A 19,568-nucleotide genomic window follows, 5' to 3' on the forward strand; every position below is an offset into this window, starting at 1 on the left:
CAGTTTGTGTATTTTACAGCTGAGGACAAAGGAGCAGCTGTACACCAATCACAGAGGGAGACAGATGTTGTGACGTTACAGTGGATTTGATTGGCTGAAGCAGAAGAACACAAACACACACCCTCTGTGTGTGTGTGCGCGTGTGTGTGTGTGTGTGTGTGTTTTGCTCTACTTCCCTTTGAAAGTTGTCGACTTTTTAAAGGAGCTTCTGAACGTCATGGTCGCTGCAGAATGCTGCCACACTTCATGGATTTGGGAGTTTCTCCTCTTCTGAGCCGAGTTCCGGTTAAATAACCCGTCTTTCGAACGGACAGAGGAACAAACAGGCGACTGTCTGGAGCGCTTCAATAAACCAACTTTTCTTTTTTTTTAATGTTTTCTATTTGTGTTCTTTGGAGTGAGAGTTAAGATAGAGTTGGAGGTGAAAGTGTAGCGCCACCATGCCGGGGAACAGTGGAGTGTACGCGGTGAAGAGGAGGAAGAAGCCCGCGCACAAAAGGTCAGTTTTAATCTTCAATAACAAACGTTTTATTGTGTCACCAAAGCCCAGAAAACAGGCCGAGTGCGGGTTAAAGAGGGTCACTGCAGAATGGACCAATCACTCCTCACCCCCATTAATACTGCGTTATTATTACTATTATTATTAGTATTATTATTATTATTATTAGTAGTAGTAGTAGTAGTAGTAGTAATAGTAGTAGTGGTGGTAATAATACTACCAATCCTTTGTAGTTGTTTTACTTGAGTGATGAGTGATTTGTCGGACAGGTGGACAGTTCACCTGCAGCGGAAGGTCACGCGAAGGTAATGACGTCAGCGGTAGAGGTGGTTGAGTCGTGCAGGTGATGGTAATGACGTCAGAGGTAGAGGAGGTCGAGTCGTGCAGGTGATGGTAATGACGTCAGAGGTAGAGGAGGTCGAGTCGGGCAGGTGATGGTAATGGCGTCAGAGGTAGAGGAGGTCGAGTCGGGCAGGTGATGGTAATGACGTCAGAGGTGGAGGAGGTCGAGTCGGGCAGGTGATGGTAATGACGTCAGAGGTGGAGGAGGTTGAGTCGTGCAGGTGATGGTGGTCATTTAAAGGAGTGATACCTCCGTGTAGAAATACTCTGTTATGAGCATTAAAAGTGTTACTTATGGTTACTACTCAAGCATCAAAATACTTGAAAGTACCAAAAGTAAGAGTATATATTACTCTGGGATGTAGTGGAGTAGAAGTATGAAGTAGCAGAAAATGGAAATACTCTGTAAAGTACTTGAAATGTAAGTTGAAATTGGTCGGTTCACAGAAAAATAATTGTTAACTATTTTGATAATATTTCAATTATAATTAACTCAATATTTACTGTCGAGATAGATCTTATCTTAATTGTTCCAGCTTCACAAATGTGAACATTTCCTGCTTTTCCTTTGAATAATGTTGTGAAAGGTAATGTATTAGTGTAAATATGAATATATTAGTAATAATGTTGAGGTTTGGACTAAACAAACATTGTGAAAGTGTCACTTTGGACTTTAACTGTGACGCATTTCTCACTGTTTTGACTAAACTATTCATCGATTAATGGAGAAAATATTCAGCCGATTCAGCCATAATAATCCTGCTTTACAGTAATGCATGAGTCATAATCATCTAATGATAGAATATGTAATAGAAGAACAGTAGAAATGTTCCGCGTTGAGCAATTTTACTTTTAATACTTTAAGTTTTAGATACTTTTACTGAAGTAACATCTTAAGTACATGACTTCTACTTGTAACTAGTAGTATTTGTGACGAGCTGCAGGATCTAAATACTTCCTCCATCACTCAAAGATCAGAAGTCTTGCCCACGACTCTGAAAACAACGGTGACAAAGAGAATTGATGACAAAATAAAAAGCAGCTTTATTTGGACCAGTAAGACTCCACAGATCCGTCTGCATTCAGGTCTTCTTCTTCACGTCTCACGCCCGACATCTTGTTTGTGCACAACCTCCTTCCAAGACACACGAGCTGCCCGAGTAACCCGACCCGCCCGAGGCCGGCTGCTCTGGATCCAGAGCCGAGTCGAGCTCTTTGTTACCCACGACGAGGAGGCCGATCACAGGCCACAGCGCCGACTCGACTCCAGAGAGTTTCCTTTACTTTAATGAGTCAAATCTATACGGCTGTACTATCTGAGATCATGACTGTTTGTAGGATCCTTTCTGTTTTTTTATGGAGTCATTTCATCATTTGATTTCCTCTTTGTGAGTCGACAGTGAACGGAGGAGGATGACCTAAATATTTTGCACAACTCAAACGTCATTGCTTGGTTATTGTTTCCACTGTTCCATCAGTCAGCGACTCTGCTTTTAATTCACAGAGTTAAATGTGAAAAGAAACAATCGTTCTACGTTCTCCTCAAAACCACCAGAGTCCATTGATAGAAGCAGTCGTTCTACTGCGCAGGTCATCGTGGAACAGACTTCATTCAAACTACAGAAACTAAAATAGTATCTTTTCTCTGTGACAGAGACTGAATAAGTAACTGATGTATGAAAGAAGGAAGACTTTCACCTATTTTTAGATGTTTCAATTTCTTAAGTTGCACCTCTATTATTTTCCTTTCCACTCTAAATTCAGATTTTTCCTCTCTCTGTCTGTCTCTCTCTCTCTGTGTGTCTCTCTCTCTCTCTCTGTGTGTCTCTCTCTCTCTCTCTGTCTCTGTCTCTCTCTGTCTCTCTGTCTCTCTGTCTCTCTCTCTCTCTCTCTCTCTCGCTCTCTCTCTGTCTCTCTCGCTCTCTCTCTGTCTCTCGCTCTCTCTCTCTGTCTCTCTGTCTCTCTCTCTCTCTCTCTCTGTCTCTCTCTCTCTCTCTCTCTCTCGCTCTCTCTCTCTCTCTCGCTCTCTCTCTGTCTCTCCGTCTCTCTCTCTCTCTCTCTCTCTCTCTCTCTGTCTCTCTCTCTCTCTCTCTCTCTCGCTCTCTCTCTCTCTCTCGCTCTCTCTCTGTCTCTCCGTCTCTCTCTGTCTCTCTCTCTCTCTGTCTCTGTCTCTCTCTCTCTCTCTCGCTCTCTCTCTCTCTCTCGCTCTCTCTCTGTCTCTCCGTCTCTCTCTGTCTCTCTCTCTCTCTCTCTCTGTCTCTCTCTCTGTCTCTCTCTGTCTCTCTCTCTTGTTTTATCTCCTCATTCCTTCCTTCGATGTTGTCTCTCCTCTCTCCTGCATCTTTCCTCAGATCTCCGTGTTCAGTCGGTGAGGCCGCCTCGTGTCCCGACATGTTACAGAGGAATTACTTTGTGGTTATTTGTAGTAATAATAACATTCCGTCTCAGAGTCATGATGTCACTCTGTATCTGCTCTTCCTCTCCATCTTCACATGTCAGCGTCTGTCGGTCGACGGTGAAATATCTACTTTTAGTTGGATCACATGACATTTTGTGCAGACGTTCATGATCCCAAGAGGATGAACCCTGCTGACTTTGACTAGTGACGCCTTCATGTGTTTTTCTCAGATCGAGGAGACGATTAATCGCAATATGTCAACTTAAATGATTCAATAATACTTGATTTTAAAATGAATTTCTGTCAATTTACTTATTGATTAATCGACTAATCGTTTCAGCTGCACTTGTAGTTGTAGTTATGCAAACATCTTAAAAAATGTATAATAATAATGCAAATTCTCACATTTCCGAAGCTGAAATTGTGAATTGATTATCGAGATAGTTTCCAATTCATGTTCAGTTAATTGGCTAATTAATTAGTTTCAGTTGTGCTTAAAATGTTAATTCATAGTACCTGAAGCTTTCAGATAAACAAAAGTACAAGTACCTCAGTTCAGTACCTGAGTAAATGTGCTTTGATACTTTCCACCGCTGCTTCCTAATTTATTTGTCATTTCAGTGCTGAACTCTCAGTAAATCTCATATTTCTTACCAATAAAACAAAGAACATGTTTCTCTCTCTGTGTGTTTTCAGTCTTCTAATAACAAAGGTCTGAGCCACACGTTCGGCCTCTAAAACCAGGAAGTGGAGTCTGCGTTTGATGTGGTCAGCGGTTTATTTGGGCAGCAACAAACATCGTCTCTTAGAGATTTAAATTGCTTTCATGAACAGGAAGAGTCAGAGTTTGACACGCGGTGAAGACGTTCAGACGAGAGCTCGTCACAGGATGTGAAGACTCAACCTCGTACCAAAGAACTCCCACTGAAACTCAAGCTGGAAATTCCAAATGTGCGTCGTGTAGATTGTCGAGCGGAGCGAACAAGTTTTTGCAAGCAAGCATCTCTCAACAAATCCTCTTTGTCTCTGTGTGTGTGTGTGTGTGTGTGTGTGTGTGTGTGTGTGTGTGTGTGTGTGTGTGTGTGTGTGTGTGTGTGTGTGTGTGTGTGTGTGTGTGTGTGTGTGTGTGTGTGTGTGTGTGTGTGTGTGTGTGTTGTTTCAGTGCCAAGGCTCCGCCGGTGAAGACCAATCCGTCCAAGCGGCACCGGGACCGTCTGAACGGAGAGCTGGACCGCCTCACCGGCATGCTGCCGTTCTCCGACGAGGTCAGAGGTCGTCTGGACAAGCTGTCGGTGCTCCGGCTCAGCGTGGGCTACCTCAAAGCTAAGAGCTACTTCAACGGTCAGTGGACCTCCGCTCAGAGCTCTGTGGACGCAGTCAAGTACATCTACTCAAGTATTCTACTGAAGTACACGTTCAGGGGACTTTACTCCGACTCCACTACATCTCAGAGTGGAGTATTGTACGTTGTACTCCAGAAAACTTTAGTTACTTTATAAATACTCAAAATATTGATTTAAAACAAATGCAAACGTACAAGAACAGCTGAAACAATCAGTCGGTTGACAGGGAATGAATTGGGCAATATTTGGTTAATTGTTTTGTAATTGTTCATCTCATGCTTCCGCCTCCTCAAATGTGAAGGTTTGCTGCTTTTACTTTTAATAATTTTGATTTATTTCAATTAATTTTGGATCAGGTTTGGACTGGGAAGTCGTCACTTTTGGGTAATTGTGACAAAAGCTATTTTTTTTACAAAACAATGAATCAAACAATTGATTAACTAGTTCACTTTTACCAAGTCCTTTTTTCACATACAAGGAATTTGCTTTGATGTTTTAATACATAACATAAACATAGGGAAACATCTAAAAACATTCATGTAAAATACTATAACAGATATTTACAATATATCTGAATTAAAAGGAGAAGTTCTGTAGTTCAATAGTGGTTAATAGTTCAAAATAAGCTCCACAAACTACAGCAGTGAGATCCAGCGTTCACATTAATGCACCAGTCATAACAACCTAATGAGAGAATATATTCTGGTAGAAAAGTCACATTGTTATTGTTGTTACTGCCTTTAATACTTCAGGGACACTTTGCACTTGTAGTGGAGTACTTTCACAGAGTGGTATCAGTACTTCTACTTAAGTAGAGGATGTGAATACTTCCTCCACCTCCTGGCCTGAGCAGTAATAATGCAGTGTGTGTGTGTGTGTGTCGGGTGAGCGAACATGCAGCTCCAGACGTTTTTTAGAGTGTTTTGGGAACCCGACACTGAATAATGAATAGTCGCTCTGCTGGGAGGGGCGGTCTACGCAGAGACATGAGGTCCTTATTCTGATGCTGATCACACACACACACACACACACACACACACACACACACACACACACACACACACACACACACACACACAGTCACAGGTGGCAGTTGGTTGCCTGCACCGTGCTGGTACATTGTTGAGTTTGTTCTGGTTATTGTTTAGCAAAAGATGTTTTTAAATCAAAGCACAACTCTGGTGATATTCTTTATTTCTGTTATTGTCAACAGATCCCATGAAAACTGTTGTGAGTGAATCAAACCTCCTGTTCTCCATAGAGCTCTGTTATAAACACATCAACGAGCCTTCATCACCATCAACACACTGTAGTTTATTTACAAACACTCACTAGAGCACAAAATGTGGATTCATCCGCCGCTGAAAATAGTCCCCAATGAATTTCCTTTTTAAAAAAAAAATGAAACCATATATTTATGAGACATTTTGAAAGATGTACATCTTCAGTAGGAACCAACGGTCGTGAGGCTGAAGGAGTCAGACAGGAAGACGGGGGAAGCACTGAGAGACGGACCAACACATTCCTGGTTCGGATCTTTTTATGGGATTTGTTGACGAGACAAATATAGAATAACACCAGCTGTGCTCTCGTAAGCTTTGCCGTCCTGCATGAGCTCACGGGGTTCTTTTTCATTTACAAGTTTAAATGATTTCTGTCTACTTCAAGAAGAAAAAATCCAGATTTTTCATCAGATTGGCCGCCATAATTGTAAACATTACTCCATCGTTCTATGAGCGTCATTTCTGGCCAAAAAGCCTCAGTGACTCAGAGTGACCAGTAATCTGATATTTGCGTGTAGTTATACTTCAAATATTTGTGTGCACAGTTTGAACGGTATTTTTTAAATCAAACCAAGATGCTTCCACCAGCTGTTGCCAAAAATCAACCTAAATATACGCTTTTTTTAAAAACAACTAAATTACACAGTAACCGGTGCCGTCGCAGCCACAGATGAGCAGCAGAGTCCAGCAGGCCTTTCCGCTCGCTCTCTCTTTGTGCCTCTCCTCGCTCTGCTATCGCAGATCACTGCTGCTGATGGAGCGAGGGGGGGGGGGGGGGCACAGAGGGGGTGAAGCACGGTGGCACGACATGAGGGCCTCTGGACGAGGCCTTTGAACAGCTAACACACTGTGTTTATTTATCAGACAACCGCCACCATACTAGATGTTGTTCTAGATATGAAGACTGTTTTGTTGTTTTTGCAACACATGTTCAGTGTTTGCAAAAAGTGAAAGGGAGTCGAAACACAGAGACAGAGAGAGGGGGGAGACAGAGGGGGGGGAGAGAGAGGGAGCTGGGAGATGACGGGTGAGGAGAAGGTTCACGTCATTACGAGGCCCATCAGATGAAATCTGCATCGACGCGTTCTTCCTCTCGCCGTCGTGCAGTTTATTGTGAACGTGTTATCTGCTCAGCTTTGATGTTCGTCCAGTTCACAGACCGTATATAAGAGGTGGACGTCGTCATCGTGACGTCACTCGTTGCTTTGTGGACTGATGTTAAATGTGTAAAGATAATTACAGCTGAGGCTGACGGGGATGTCTTTAGTTTAGCAGATATTTGGTCATAAACCAAAGTGTTGGAGACTCACAGTCTCCCTCTGGAGACTGGCAATATCTGAACCAAACTTCATGGCAATCCATTCAATAGTTGTTGAGAAGTTTTACTAAAATCTCCAAAAGGTAAACCTCACGGGGGAGCTAGAGGAGGAGTCAGGGGATAATCAAAGTCAGTCGGGTTCATCCTCTGGGGATCATGAACGCGTGTACTAAATGTCCTGACAATCCCTCAGACAGTTGTTGAGATATATTTCAGTCTGGACCAAAGTGATGGAAAGATGTTTTCATTGTTTTGACAGAAACGGCCTCTCGGTGGCCTCCTGACTTCTTCTGCGTCTCCGTCTAATCTTCAGCAGTTTCCTCCGATTGTGGAGGATGTTTGTTCAGCGACCGGCCCGTAAACGGGTCGATTCTCAACACAACAAAGCCTTCAAATGTCCTCGTTGGCCGTCTTTGATGTCTTCTAGTTATTGATAGTTGAAGTGTAATTGAGTTTTTTAAATATGTTGTTGCAACAAGAAGAGTGAACACGATTGTGAAAGCAGGACTTTTAGTATTTCTGCACTATTTTGCTGCTTCTTCCTCCTCCCTCTCCTTCAGCAAAGGAAATAGAAAGTAGGAACTTTAAGATGAACTTATCTCTGAACCAAATGTGCTATAAATAGAAACTAATGTACTGCCACAAATACTACATAAAAGTATGCATGAATGCAAACTGAATGAGCAGAAAACCTTAAAGAACCCTACGGTGTGTGTGTGTGTGAGTGCAGGAAGGTTAAGCACAAACTCACCTGTTGTTCCCTTGAATGAGTCCCAGGTGAGGCTTCTTCCACCGCCTGCTTCACCGCGGGGAGCTCTGGTGGAGCTGCTTGTTCCCGAGGACGTCTGCTTCCTGGTTTTTATGTCGATAACGAGGTCGCAGCGAGGTCAGCGCCGTCGTTAACTGCGTTTTCCTGCAGAATAAATCTGCTGTGCTGAGTCATGAACAGGCGGAGGCTTCTACACGAGCACCGGCTGCTTCATGTGGACAAATATTAGTGTTTTAATAGAGTTTCAGGAGGCGGAAAATAGAAAGTTGGTGCATTAAGGAAGCAGAAATGCAGCACAATGAGGTCATTAGTTTCAATGCACTGGAAAGAGAGAGAGAGGCATTGAAGTACATTGAGAGTTCAGAGGTGGAAGAAATGCAGGTTTAACAGAAAAGAAGTAAAGAATTGAACTTTGATGAACTGATGAGGTTCAGTGCTTGTATTAAGTGTTGTAGTTTTAATAGAGACGAGATATTATCCCAGTTTCATATCTTATCTTTTCTTATCGAGTAATATCTGCTCACCTCCTCAGCGTGCATCACTTCTCTTTGTCGCACATTGTGTCCACTTGTTTTTCGGGCGTCACACTGAGCTCAACGCTCGGTCACATGTTGATGAATTCCAACAGACCCCCCTGAGTCCACGCTGTAGAAACAAACTCCAGATTCCTCCTGAGTTTGTAGAAAAGCTGCTCTTGACCGAGACGACGGGGCAAATTCCTGGAGTTTTTTTCTTGGTGGGGGGGGAGACGAGAGGCAGACCCAGGTTTGTTTTAAAAAGGGGAGAAGGGAAGGAGGAGAGCAGTCAGCTAGCGTGCCATCGAGTCATTACTGTAAGGAAAGGAAAGGAGGTGTTACTTAGCTGACAGGATGCCGGCGATCACAGATTAGATTGCACAAGATGTATTATTAACACAACAGAAGAAAGGCCGTTCTATTGTTTTCCACCAAAATATAACAGACTTTCTGGACAGCAAACACAGTATTTCATCTTCTTATATTTGTTTGCAGCTAATTCTGGATGAAATGTGCAGATCTTTTCCCTCCACAGACACATGAATACTGTGTTTCCAACAGGATGTTGTGGAGGATGATGTGTGGACGTTTTAAAGTTAAAATAATTAATCTGATATTTCTGTTCTTTGGTGTATTTCAGCAGCGCTGCAGAAGCACGTGAGGTTGGCTCCTCTCGTGTCTGCAAACGGCAGAAATGAACAGTCGGTGTCTCTGGATGGAGTCACGTTCTCAGAGGGGGAACTCCTCCTCCAGGTACAGAGCTAAGCATCGCATCACGAGTGTGCATAAAGTAGGCGTGTGCGTGTCAGGGTGGATGTGATTCAGTGTGTCCGTTGTTTCTGCAGGCTTTAAACGGGTTTGTGTTGGTCGTGACGACCGATGGAACGATCTTCTACACATCACCGACCATCCAGGACTTCCTGGGCTTCCATCAGGTAAACCACAGTCTGCCTTTACCAGCGATGTGAGGAACATTTAACTGGTCCTGAACCAGTCTCAGTGTAGTCCTGATCCTCTATCAGACCTCCATCAGTAAAGAGACCATCAGAGAGAAGATGGTCTGTTTCTATAGAGTTATTCTTGATGCTCGTCATCGGAGCCACCGGGTCGGATTCTGGTGAAACCAGATGAACTCATGCAGGTTCACCAGAACCTCCTTCAGCTCAGACTCCAGCAGAGACCTGGTCCACCGTGGACAGACCCAGATCCTCTGGCAGCGTCTCCTTCTCCTCCTCCTCCAGGAGCAGAGCTTCTCCTCTCTACTATTTTTAAAAACAGATATATTTCATAGATTTTTCATCCATTTTATTGATAAATATTTATTTTATGTCCATTATTCTTGACTTTTGCTCTCCTTGATTATTCGTTGAGGACTAAAATACCAAAGTAAATATTGTGTGTTTGAAATCCTTCTTGACAATAAACCTGATTATAAAGTAGTATAAGTAGCATAACATGGAAGTAAAGTACCTCTAATTGTACTTGTAGTAAACATAAACTTCCCTCCCTTCGTCAGTCCGATGTGGTCCACCAGAGTGTGCACGAGCTCGTCCACGTGGAGGACAGAGAGATGTTCAGATGTCAGCTCCACTTCGCCCTCAAACCCGGCGACTCGCACTCAGTCGTGAGAGCAGAAGGTACGAGTTCAACTCGTCAACATCTACGGCTCACAAACACACAACGTGTTTTATTCAGGCGTTGTCTCTAGATTCGTCCACGTGAACCCCTTGTGACAGCGCTGCCTCTTTAAAAAGATAAATAAATTAAAAGAAATATAATTACTAAAACCATAGCATGACATTAATCGTCTGTGTCTTTTGTAAATTCAGACACAGAGCGAGTCTTTATTCGTCCTATACGTGGAGATTTAATCAGGAGCTGATGAAGCTAGCAGGCAGACGTGTTCTGATACAGAAACACAGTCTGAGATGTTTTGTTCTCTGCAGACGGCCAGTCGAGCAGTAGAGCTTCGAGCAGCTCCGGGAGCTCGTTGCCTCAGTACGTCCCCCCGGAGAACTCCTCTTTCCTGGACAGAAGCTTCTGCTGCCGCCTCCGCTGCCTCCTGGACAACGCCTCCGGATTCCTGGTAAATGAAAGCGTCCGGTAACCCTCTGAACAGTGGATCTATACGCACAACATCAAAGTGTCCTCAATTGTTACCAAAAATTGTATAAACCAAATTGAGGCCCCACATGCAAGTGATGGACCGTCCACAGAGCCATGTGCTGCTGGCATAACTTGGTTTGTTTGTTGGTTTGAACTCTCTCTCCTCCAACCTTTAGGCTCTGAACTTCAACGGACGTCTGAAGTACCTCCATTTGCAGGGAAACGCGTCTCCTCCTCAGTTGGCTCTGTTTGCCATCGCCACCCCTCTGCAGCCTCCTTCGGTCATGGCGATCCGGACTAAGACCCTCATCTTCGAGTCCAAACACAGGATGGATTTTGCTCCTCTGGGCATGGACACCAGGTTGGCACCTCTGGTGAATCTCTTAATATGATATAATATGTTTTTTCCAGGAACAGCCTCAGTAACAGTCCGTGTGTCTTTGCAGAGGGAAGCTGGTTTTAGGATACACGGAGATAGAGTTGGTCACACCGGGCTCCGGCTATCAGTTCATCCACGCCGGCGACATGATGTACTGCGCTGACAACCACCTCCGCAGTGAGTTATCCCTGCAACACACACACACTCTCTGCCTCTACGGCGCTGCCGTTAACCCGACTGCCTTCACCGCCCGCAGTGATGAAGACCGGAGACAGCGGCTTCACGTTCTTCAGGCTGCTGACCAAAGCGGCGCGCTGGTTGTGGGTTCAGGCCAATGCCAGGATCGTCTTCAAGGGAGGGAGACCGGACTTCATCATCGCCCGCCAGAAAGCCCTCACGTAAGCGTTAAAGTCTCACGAGACGAAAACCCACACACCCCTGATTTAAGGATGGTAAAGTACAGTATTATAATTTACAGCGTGAATCTATTTTTCTGCAGAAACGAAGAAGGAGAGGAACACTTGCACCAGAGGAGACAGCAGCTCCCGTTCGATCTCGCCACGGGCGAAGGAGTCCTGTACGACGTTTCTCTCGAATCCGTCCCGGGTCCTCCTGGCTCCGGTGCACCGGGTACCACGGAGAAACCTCTGGACCCCGCCTCCCTCCTGGGATCCCTTCACCGGCAGGACCACTCTGTTTACACCCGGCCGCAGGAACCCGGCGCCCAGCTCCCGATCTTCGCCCAGATAGAGGACCTGGATTTGGAACAACCCCAGCCGACCTTGGAGCGGGCCTTCCTGGACAGCCACGCTCTGCTCAGTGTGCCGGGCCAGGTCCAGGCCTCCAGGTCCATCACGGGGGACCTCACCTCGGAGGCCATGTTTAACTCTTTGGAGCAGATTTTGGGGGATATTGAGGATGGAGGGATAGAGGGTCTTGAAGTCGAGGAGACAGAGCTGAGGGACTGGGAGAGCACGCTCGCCAGGCTGAGCGACGAGAGGGAAGACGTCTCGAGGGAACTAAACCACATCCTGGCCAACGACGTGTTCTCGTATGTGGAGGAGGCTCTGAGGAGAGAGACTGCGCAGGGTTCAGACCACGTTTCTGGCTCTTTCAACAAGCTATCCGTCCAGCAGCATCCCGGGTCTGTGTTTTCAAACGAGTGGCAGCAAACGACGGACGCCGCGTCCGTTTTTGCGGCGTCGGCTCCGTTTGGAGACGTTCTCGGTGCCGTCGGTTATCCGGCTGCTTCTCAAGTTGTGTCTCACAGGGCGGCACACGCGCGGTGTCGTAACGCTCCGCAGGGACACGCCTCGACACCGTGGCCTCCAGGCAGCAGCAGCAGCTCTCACCACCCCGGCAACCCGACGATGTCAACACAATCCTGCCACGCTGTTCAAAACACCAACAACATCCACAGCAGCTCCAACCAAACTGCGCAATACACGCTGACTGGTTCTCAGCAGACTCGCGCGGGGCCGCAGCTTCAGAGCCCGTCGGTGTGGCAACAGTTTCCCCATCACGCGCCGACTCATCCCTCACACACAGCAGGCGGTGTGCACTCAACGGCTCGCTCATCCGGCAGCTGCATGTACGAGAAAAGAGACGGTCGCACACCCCATCCGGGCACGGCGGCCGGGGGCGTCGATCAGATGATGACGTGCACAGATGTGGGCGACATCAGCTCGGGATCGTTACAGTCATCGTTCTTCTGTTGGAACGGTGAAGCTCAGGTAAAATAAAACTATTAGAAACTCATTTTGGGGGAAAGGAAAAGGCTCGGGTTGCTTCCCAACTGTTTGTCCAGATGGTTGTGATTTGTATTTTAAAACAAAAATTATTTATGGCTCAGATGAGCCGCTCCTTCATCTCAGCTGTCGAGCAAACATATACATACAACTCCTTTAAAACACTTTAAAATGGGAATTTCCTTAAGTAGATATACAAGATGAAATGTTATTTATTTTTTAAAAGCCTTGAGTTTTGGCGATTTCGCCGTTGCCATCTTGGCTTTTTTTGCAACCGGTGAACAGGAAGTGACCATATGTGGACTGAGGAGGAGTGACGTAGAGTGACGTACACGTCTCTGGTAGAGACCTGTCAATCACTGTAAGCCCCGCCCCTAAAGCATCCCCTGCTTTATGGTCTGTTTGACTCTAAATGGACCATCGGCTGAACTCAGCTGAACTGCAGGTTTCCAACAGGTTTGTCATCATTAAGTCAGTGCTGATGAGTCTTCCATGAGTTCAGGGAGGATCACAATAGCATCTGTAAACTATTCACATCACCAAATATTCTGCACTGATCAGATATCCCGATCACATTCCTCCTCTGATTGGACCTCACTCTGATCCAGCTGAAGGTTTTTAGTTTTCAGGATAATCACAGTGCTGTTTTTCCTGCTCCTCCTCCCACAGATCCCCGGAGTTTCCCTGAACGGTGTCGTTGACCCGTTTGCCTTCCCCGCCTTTCACCTTCACCCCGGGAGCATCAACCTCCCCAGAAACACCGGCCCGTAGCGGCTCAGAGAGGTCTCCCCTCTGGGATACTCGGGATATTTCATGGATGTTTTGTCTGCTGTGGATCACAGATAAACACCAACCCTCTCATTTCAAACAAAAAAAAAAACTGTCTTTTAAAATATTTATCAAACAATCTTTTCCAATAATCAGCTTTTTTACTCGTATTCACGCTGCGAGTAACCAACAACGGACGTGAGTGGAAGCGTTACTGCAGGTGGACTTGATGGAATCTTGAGTGTATCACACACAGTGTGAGGAACGGAGGACATGTGCTCTTCATGAGGAAGAACATTTCATCCTCTTCCTGCGCGTCTCAATGTGAATCCGTGGACTCTGTTGTTATGTAACTTCTTGTTTATATCCCGTTGATATCAGCGTTTAGAGGACACGTTATATCACTTCATATCAGGCGTTGTAACCTTTTCATTTCTTCTCATACGTGTAAAGTAAACGGAAATATCACATTTTCATCACGGTTTCCCAACATTTGGTCTTTTCATTACGTCGTCTCGTTGTTTCCTCGTCTTCTACAACAGTTTAATGGGACCCGACTGGAGAATTAGCTCCACCGACTTCTAATATTAGCAGTAATGGATGGAAACCAGATTGTCTGCAGTAGAAATGTGCTCTACATATAGATTGAAACCTGACCACCTTCTATGGGAACACAAAGAGGGGATTTTATCCCGAACAGAATGTAACTTTGGAGGATATCCAAAGATTAACTCCAGATGAACTCGGTAGTGTAATTGTTTTGCACAGAACAAGGATTTTGTCCCTGTCGCTGACATTTTTCCTAGAGGATCTTTTCACGTCGTGGGTTCGATCCCCGGGCCGGACGGCTCTTCTGGGTGGAGTTTGCATGTTCTCCTCTCGGCAGCGGGTTCTCCTGCTTCCTCCCACAGTCCACAGACATGCCACCATGCAACCTCGATTAACCCATGACTCTGAACTGAACCCTGCCTTCGCCCAATGTCAGCTGGGATCGAGATCATTACATCAAGAAAAAACCCTGTTTCAATGTTCGTCTGGACCTCTGATAAGTGTTTTAAGAATTGTGAACTTATACTTTTACGAGATTGATTTTGTTTTTGTCTTCAGCTGTGAAAAAACCAAAGATCGAAATATAGAAACAAATCTTTTCCCAACACTGACGCAGCTCATGTTGGAAATAATTGTGACTCAGCAGATGTTTCCCACATTTTAGAGTTACATTTTTCACTTATATGGCAATTTTAAAAGTGAAACGCACACAATGCAGTATTAAAATACTGTAAAATCTGTTTAACGTGAATCTAAATTAAGGAGTGTGACTCTGAACATGCTGTTTAAATCAGCTGCAGCTCAGAAGAACTTTGTTTAAATCATATTCACAGTAAAGTACACATTCATGCTTTTTGTTGGCCTGTAGGAGATCACCATATTATTGTGCTTCTGTAATTATAGCTGTTTTGTATTCCTCGTGTAGAAGATATAACCGTTGAGGACTCGTGTCGTTAAAGAACTGTAACCCCTCTGTCACCTGCATGTGTTACTCTCCATGCCGCACATGACGTGTTATCTCTGGAGGAGTTCATGTGAGGACAACGTGTGATTGTGTTCAAACCGGGTCACCTCCGGGATAAAGAGGTATCGGGTTAAAGCTCGTCATGACCGCGTGCTTAGTGCCAACTTGTGTTGTTCCCCGTGGAGTATCTTAGATGGCTCATTTAATGTTTTTTTGTTCCAGCCTTCTTGCTTCCACATCAACCCTCCTCTGAGATATATATATATATATATATATATATATATATATATATATATATATATATATATATATATGTGTGTGTTCCCACAAGCCATTACGTAACCGTCAGCTGCCTCCCTCGTCTGTCTGCGCTCCCACAGCAGACTCCTCTCGGGCCTCTTTTGTGTCTCCTGTGTGTTTGATTGGTTGTACAACCTTTTATATTTTTTAAAGACTATTAAAAGAGACCTTATTTGAGGCTGTACACATAAGCACAATGGTGCTTTGAGCGTGTGTTAATACTCAAAACATGTACTTAAGCAACGGTAGAAAATACTGCATTCACATCTTTACTTCAATAAAAGTAGGAGCATCAAAATGTATGCAAAGTACCAAAAGTAAAAGTACTCATTGTGCAGAATGGCCAATTACAGAGGGGACCAATTAAGTCTCATCTTAACCTGTAACAATACATCGCAATTCATGTATTTTTATTTTTATTTTTTTATCTAAAAAAATGTATTGTAACTGAAGCTATCCAAATATTCAAGTATGGTAAAAGTACACTCCTTCTTGAATAAATGTAATAAATGTAGGCTGAGGTACCTCCCACCACTGATACATTAATATAGTTCTGAGTTGAATGATTGATATAATAAAATCATTCTTATCATACAATGTTAAGGGAAGTTGCTGGTTATATTAGTTTTAAAAAAAAGGTGTTTTAATTCGCAAAACGTCAAGTACCGCGAGTGTGGGAAAACGACAACACGCATGCTCAACACTGATTGGTTGACCTGCTTCAATCTGATTGGCCGTTTGCCAGGAAGTGGGGTTCTCATTGGCTCGTAGTTGTCAGCAGACGCCGTTTGTATTTTTCTTTACCTGTTGTCACAATGAACAGTGATCATCATCAACACTACATGTTTAAAAGTCTGTCTTCTGAGTAAATACACGAGTTTAAACACAGAGGTGTGTATAATCAGATATAACGTGGAGTGGTAAGATGTGTACTTGTGTAAAGTAGTTGTTGCCCCACTAGTTTGCACTTAAAAACACAACTAAATATGCTTAACGCGAATGTTAAGTGTCTTCATTATACTTTAACTTCTGCAGGATATTTTAGTACTCTTTCCACCTTTTGAGTAATCCTACAGATAGATATTTATATATGGGCTGTACAAGTTAAACATTTTAGTGTGGAACTGTGACTTTGATTGCTTGTTTTCATGCATGTTCTTGCAGAATGGTTTACTACAGAAACACTGTACCAATACTGCACCTAATGAATATTGGATATTATATAAGATATTTGACAATAGACGCAATTTCCTTCCTCTTGTGAGCCGGTAGTTATTTAATATAAACGTTCCTTTGGAAGGTTAATGCATTCTGTTTCATCTCCTCGGGTGATTTGTGTTGTTCTTAATGTTTTTCTCCTCCTGTCTTAAGTGAGCAACCACCAGATGTGATGCTTCCCCATTATTTAGCTTTCATAAAACAAGCACCAGACCTAGTTAACCAAGTGCAGCTCTGAAATCCAAGCTGTCCCTGAAGAACAGGCCGACTGTTCCGTCTGAATGAGAGATTAAAGACTGAGGGGAAATAAAGTAACCCAATATCACAATCAGCCGGACCTGATACCACGTTCTCACGCGAGGAATCCGATGCTCTATTAAGAAGAGAAAAGAAAGAGAGGAAGACAGGCTTGTGAAGACAGGGGGAGATAGAGGGAGGGAGGGAGGGAGGGAGCGGCTCTAAAAACAAATGACTGCTCTGGGAGTTGGTTCATAAAAGCTAAAGTCACAGTAGTTCAGCTTTAGTTCACAAAAGGTAGACGAGTATGTCTGTATGTGAGAGGAATGGATTCAAATGAGATTAAACCTTTTATGCAGGCTTTCCTCAGAGTTATTAGTAGTATTTTTATTTTCTGTCATACTTCCAGGTCACTACATTTCAGAGGGAAATGTGCTTTTTACTCCACTATTGCATTTTTATTGCTTTAACAGCTGAAATATTCTTCTTTCCAAGAATCAAAGTCTACTGGTCACGTTGTCCACAGACTGAAAGCAGACTTTACATGTTAGTGCATTCTACTGTTTATGGTAGGGCATATATATCGATATTATATTAATATTGTGATATGAGTAGATATCGTGTTTGATTTTAAGTGTCGTAATATCGTGATGGCATAGGTTTAGTTTTAAAGGCTGCATTACAGTAAAGGGAGGTTTATATTGTTGACCTTTACCCATTTAATCCACATTACTGATGATTATTTATCCAAAATATTGTTGTGTGAATAGTCAACCCTACAATATAGTTGCAATGTCACTATTGAGGTATTTGATTTCCTCCTCATCGCCCAGCCCTAGTTTTTGGTCACAACGTCGTAATTCCATCAAAAATACATTTCTACCCTAAACTTCTCAGATGGTTTTATTTTGATAAGTGTTTGAGGCCCAAATAGATATAATACAAGTAAAGTATAATATTAACTAAAAAGTAAATATGAAATAATTGTTGTTTCTGAACTAGTTTCTTCTTCTTCTCTCCCATTAATCGTCTCTCGACCCCTCAGATCTGTCTGGTGACTCTTTGGAGGGGCCCGACCCCTATGTTGGGAACCACTTCCCTAAACCAGCTGACTGTATATAAAGTAGTTAAAGTATCTCCACCTGTAACAGCTACAACAGCACGTTGATGCTTTATTATGTACTTCTGATAGGTATAAGTACATGTTGCTGATAATTCTTGTGTACTTTTACTGAAGTAGGATATTGAAAGCAGGATTTGTTTTGTTGTATTTACATTTAGACATTGTTGTATTAGTTATGACTTGTGTAAAATATGTGAATACTTCCATCAGTAAAGCCGAGCAGTGCGGCAGAAAACAGTCCCGCTGGTCTGCAACTCAACACCAGAATGCTGCTTTGGCTCCATCGTGTGGCAACGAACAGTCTATGTGATGTTAAAAGTTGCCTGAAAGAGTTGCTCTCCACAGGGACAAAGGGGTCAAAGTAGAGTTTATTGTTACTGGGACATATTCAGTGGTCAGGGGAGTTCGGTGTAGAAGTCCTTCAGTACGCAGTAAAGAGAGAAACAGGTACACAAATAAAAACAAGCAACATATTACTGCTGTAGATGGTTTTAACTTAGTCCAGTGGTTCCCACCATGGATGTTAGGCTCCTTCCAAAGGGTCACCAAATAAATCTAATTAACGGAGGAGGAGAGAAGAAACAATCCTACTAACAAATCTGCATTAAGTTTGACGAAACAGTTATTTAAAGTAAACTGCAGGATGATGTCCGATGACTCTTTGGATTGTTTAACAAATAGTTTATTTATGACAAACACATCTGTTGCATCTAAGAAGTCCAGACTGATGCGCTCTATCGTTCTGATATGAAGGGAATATGGAGAAGTAGTCCTGGTCGTTCATTACACGGATGCTTGTTCTGCAGAGACCTGGAGGTGGAGCTGTTGTGTTACCAGAGGGATGAAGCACCGAGCTGGACCTGGTAGCTGGTGAGTAATGTCCCCCAGAGGAAACTCTTCTTCACAGAAACATGACATACACCTACTGACTGAACCATTACATCAGCTGTTTCCTAGAAACCGATGAATAATATCATCGTGTTGTCGCGGTTCAATCTGGTCAGTTGAAAATGTGGGAAAGAGAGAGACGCTCTTCTTGAACTGAATATAGAATATGAGGCAAAAACGGCTCGTTTCACGTCGTGTTGATTTATTGATTTGATCCAAAATTAAAGTGCAGTGAAATAGATGTTACATTCTATTTTCTGAGTCATGATTTCAGTGCAGTTTCAGTCAAGAACAACTTATTTTCAGAGTCAAAGCATTACTATATGCATATATCTTAAATGTTTTGCATGCATGTGTGTGTGTGTGTGTGTGTGTATGCGTGCATGTGTCTACAGTAACATGAAAGCGATACTAACATAGTAAAAGTAAGTAAACTACAGTCTACAACGTAAACAAACCAACAGGATGAGTTCGAGTACACGACTCTAGATTCAGGATTTGATTAAGAGTCGTGTTCTTAAGACAGTGGTGGAAGGTAGATTCATTTTTGAGGTACTTTAATTGAGTATTTCTATTTTCTGCTGCTTTGTATTTGCACTTAAACTTCTCTACACTTCAAATATTGCACTTTTTACTCCTCTACATGCATCTGACAACTTTAAAGGCAAAATTAAATCAACTCAATATTTGTATTGCTCAATATCACAAATTTGCCTCAGAGGGCTTTACAATGTACAGACTCTTACAAAAACAATCGCTCTCAATCATCCCTTTTGACCACTAGAAGACCTCATCCGATAGTTTCATATTTTGCTGTTCGG

The 19,568-nt window shown here is 43.4% G+C and overlaps 1 protein-coding gene across 1 annotated transcript; it reads left to right on the forward strand.

The window, feature by feature from the left end:
- Nucleotides 1-213: 213 nt before the first annotated feature.
- LOC306710588 (aryl hydrocarbon receptor-like) lies at nucleotides 214-15,890 on the forward strand. The gene is made up of 11 exons (XM_079179227.1): nucleotides 214-499; nucleotides 4,402-4,580; nucleotides 9,108-9,220; nucleotides 9,313-9,402; nucleotides 9,984-10,104; nucleotides 10,414-10,553; nucleotides 10,750-10,934; nucleotides 11,020-11,129; nucleotides 11,209-11,350; nucleotides 11,452-12,685; nucleotides 13,370-15,890. Exons 1-11 carry the CDS (start codon nucleotides 441-443, stop codon nucleotides 13,469-13,471), a joined length of 2,475 nt encoding a protein of 824 aa, XP_079035353.1. The 5' UTR covers nucleotides 214-440; the 3' UTR covers nucleotides 13,472-15,890.
- Nucleotides 15,891-19,568: the final 3,678 nt, after the last annotated feature.

This window comes from Pholis gunnellus (genome assembly GCF_910591455.1).
Source record: "Pholis gunnellus genome assembly, chromosome: 18".
NCBI classification, from domain to species: domain Eukaryota; kingdom Metazoa; phylum Chordata; class Actinopteri; order Perciformes; family Pholidae; genus Pholis; species Pholis gunnellus.

Excerpts from the sequence above, each read along its gene's own strand:
- LOC306710588 (XM_079179227.1), top strand. The coding sequence starts at position 441 with ATGCCGGGGAACAGTGGAGTGTACGCGGTGAAGAGGAGGAAGAAGCCC. Across the intron at positions 4,581-9,107 it reads AGCTAAGAGCTACTTCAACG|CAGCGCTGCAGAAGCACGTG; the intron begins GTCAGTGGACCT and ends GGTGTATTTCAG. Across the intron at positions 11,351-11,451 it reads GCCCGCCAGAAAGCCCTCAC|AAACGAAGAAGGAGAGGAAC; the intron begins GTAAGCGTTAAA and ends ATTTTTCTGCAG.